This window comes from Portunus trituberculatus, chromosome 5, assembly GCF_017591435.1.
Source record: "Portunus trituberculatus isolate SZX2019 chromosome 5, ASM1759143v1, whole genome shotgun sequence".
Classification (NCBI taxonomy): domain Eukaryota; kingdom Metazoa; phylum Arthropoda; class Malacostraca; order Decapoda; family Portunidae; genus Portunus; species Portunus trituberculatus.
In genome coordinates, this window is record NC_059259.1 from 9,866,758 (window position 1) to 9,869,795 (window position 3,038).

Consider the following 3,038-nt stretch of genomic DNA (forward strand, 5'->3'; position numbering starts at 1 on the left):
ACTGAGGCCACGTGAATGCAAACGTGTTGAGACATAAAGGTGTAACAAGACCATGGCGAGACTGTGGTGGTGGTGCTGGTGGTGGTGGTGTCAAATGGTGTTGTTTAAAAAAGTCTTCCCTGAAAGTGAAGATTTGCGGTTCCCTGTTTTCTTCAAGGCATTTACTCTCCGTTTTCTTCTCATCCCTACTTGTGTTGTATCTTCCTCTCCTCCTCCTCTTCCTCCTCCTCCTCCTCTCCCGTTTTCTGTTTTAGTTTCCAGTCATATTCCTCGTACAGCTATTTCACTTTTTCCTCCTCCTCCTCTTCCTCCTCCTCCTCCTCCTCCTCCTCCTCCTCCTACTACTACTACTACTACTACTACTACTACTACTACTACTACTGCTTCTCCCCCACCACTTCTAAGCCCACACAAACACACGAGAACAAGAAGAGAACATGTTTTTTCCTACGTAGCATATGACTCCCACGCTAACCAGGTCACTGAACACTACTGCCCTCCTTCAGCGCCTCCGTCACGTCGTTTCTCCGTGTTTGGCTTCCTGGGCATGATCGTGTCCCTGGCAGCCACCACAGCGAACATTCTCAACGCCATCAATAACAATAACAATAACAATAATAATAATGATAATAACGATAACAATAATAATAACAATGATCTGAATGGTAATGAAGGTGGTGGTGGTGGTGATGGTGGTGGTGGTATGGAGGAGCCGCCCATGATGGTTCAGGCGCCGGTCAGAGTGAACAGAGTGAGTCAACAGAATGCGCAGGGTGATTTGGGGATAGAGGGCATGCCTGTTCTTGGTTCCCCAGTGTCGTTTCGCTCCCTGTTCTCTCGTCACGGTCCCCTGGCTAAGGTAAATGTCTTCACTACCTCTGACATGAACAATTCTGATTCATCTTCTGACCCAAACACTATTTCAGACCGTTCCTTTACCGCCACACGCCGCCGCCACCGCTTCCCTAACTCAAACAGCATCTTAAACACTACTTCTACTAAGCACACTTCGCCTATCAAACCAGACAGTGCGCTAAATCGTTCTTCTATCACCACACACAGTCGCCACCACTTCCCTAACTCAAACAGCATCTTAAACACTACTTCTACTATGCACACTTCGCCCACCAAATCGGACACCAGTTTAAATCGTTCTTCTATCACCACAAACCATCACCAACACTCTATCCCTCTAGCTAACCCAAATATCTTCCATTTTTCTTCACCTACTAACCCAAACACTACTTTAAACCCTTCCTCCGTTACCATGCACCAACAAGAAGCTTCAATCAACACCTCAACCCCATCAAACACTCCCTTCAACACCACACACCATAACCACCCCGCTATTCTTAACTCAAACACCCTGAGCCGTATAGCAATCATCTCACACCACGACCACAACTACGACCTCTCAGTCTTACCTCCCATCAAGAGTACTGTCACCGCTAGAACGGACACAAAGCAGCTGGAGGGAGATGGAGATGGTAAAACAAGGCGCATCAGTCACGTCTTAACGCTTCAACGCTATCCAACCTCTTCAAATAGTAGTGAGAACGGTGCTTATGTTGCGCATCACAGCCACCGCTCCCCGCGCGCCACACACACTGCTGTAACACTTCTAATACCACACGGACACACGAAACACGCAGCACATCGCACTAAACCACACGCAAACTTGAGAAACGAAGGGTATTATAGCATCTTACTCAACGCACACGCAACGCACTCAAACATATCGCTCTCAAACACACTTCCGACCACTCCGAACTCATGTAGCTGCCCAAAGAAGAGGAAGAAGAGGAGGAGTGAAGCATCCAATCTTAATCGAAGTACTGGCAGAAAGAAAACGTGCTTTACCTTACTGAGAGAAAACGGGATAGAGAAGCCAATTTTCCACAAGATCAGCCGTGCGTCGCTGAAATTACAAGATTATGAGAAGAGAAGAGGAGGAGGAGGAGGAGGAGGAGGGTGGAAGAGGCAACTAGGACGTGAGATGCTTCGAATAGCGTGTCAAGAGGACGATTCTCATTATTCCTCCTTCAGTGCCTTCGCCAGGTGAGAGAGAGAGAGAGAGAGAGAGAGAGAGAGAGAGAATTAACTTATCTATATGACTTACAAATGAAGCAAATAACAACCATTGGATGTCTAATATTGTTTGTGTCCCAAAAGTCTATTATATCCTTAAGTTGAATTAGTATCCTTATGTTTGTATCCTTGAGTTTGTGTCCTAAAATGTACTATATCCTTAATCTCTTCAGTACCGTGACGCGTTTCCATATTCATTCTGGTGACTATTTGGCGATTTTATACAGCTTCAGAAACTTAAGGAGGGGATTAGAATAGTGAAGACTGTGGCCATTAATCTTCTGACCTCCATAGACTTTTCTTAATGTCAATAAAATAGTCTTCTCGTAGCCAAACTGTCTTAAAAATGCTCTAAAAAAAAACATGCCAAACTGTCTTAAAATATCTTAAAAAACATGAGTTTCCCTGTTCATTCTGGTGACTATTTGGTGACTTTATACAGCTTCAGAAACTCATGTGGGGATTAGAATAGTGATGACTATGGCTATTAATCTCTTGACCTCCATAGACCCTTCCTAATGTCAATAAAATAGTCTAATCGTACAGAAATCTCAAAGTAAAAATGTGTCCCATTACTGAAGAGGTTATGTTGAAATTGCATCATTAAGTAACTCATTACGATCTATTTCAGGATAGCGACGGCCGTGGTGGGGAGGCGGCTTGTGGGCACCTCCTACCTTGATCTCCATGACCTGGCCTCACTCCCCTCTGTCTTCCCTACGTAAGGAAATGATGGAACTGCGAGCACATTAATCTTTTCAGTACCATGATGTGTCTTCATAGTCATTCTGGTTACTATTTGGTGATTTTATACAGCTTCAGAAACTTATGTGGGGATTAAGAGAGTGAAGACTGTGGCTACTATCTTTTCACCTACATGGACACTTCATAATGTCAATAAAATGGTGTTATCGTAGCCAAACTGTCTTAGAATGCCAAAAAAAAAATGT

At 44.3% G+C, this 3,038-nt stretch overlaps 1 protein-coding gene across 1 annotated transcript; it reads left to right on the forward strand.

The window, feature by feature from the left end:
- Positions 1 to 2,813, forward strand: LOC123514964 (myosin-G heavy chain-like). The gene is made up of 2 exons (XM_045273251.1): positions 1 to 2,058; positions 2,720 to 2,813. The coding sequence occupies exons 1-2, from the start codon at positions 53 to 55 to the stop codon at positions 2,811 to 2,813; spliced, it is 2,100 nt and encodes a 699-aa protein (XP_045129186.1). The 5' UTR covers positions 1 to 52.
- The last annotated feature ends 225 nt before the right edge of the window (positions 2,814 to 3,038 follow it).

Coding starts and splice junctions, on each gene's coding strand:
- LOC123514964 (XM_045273251.1), top strand. CDS start 53: ATGGCGAGACTGTGGTGGTGGTGCTGGTGGTGGTGGTGTCAAATGGTG. Junction 2,059..2,719: donor TCCTTCAGTGCCTTCGCCAG/GTGAGAGAGAGA, acceptor GATCTATTTCAG/GATAGCGACGGCCGTGGTGG.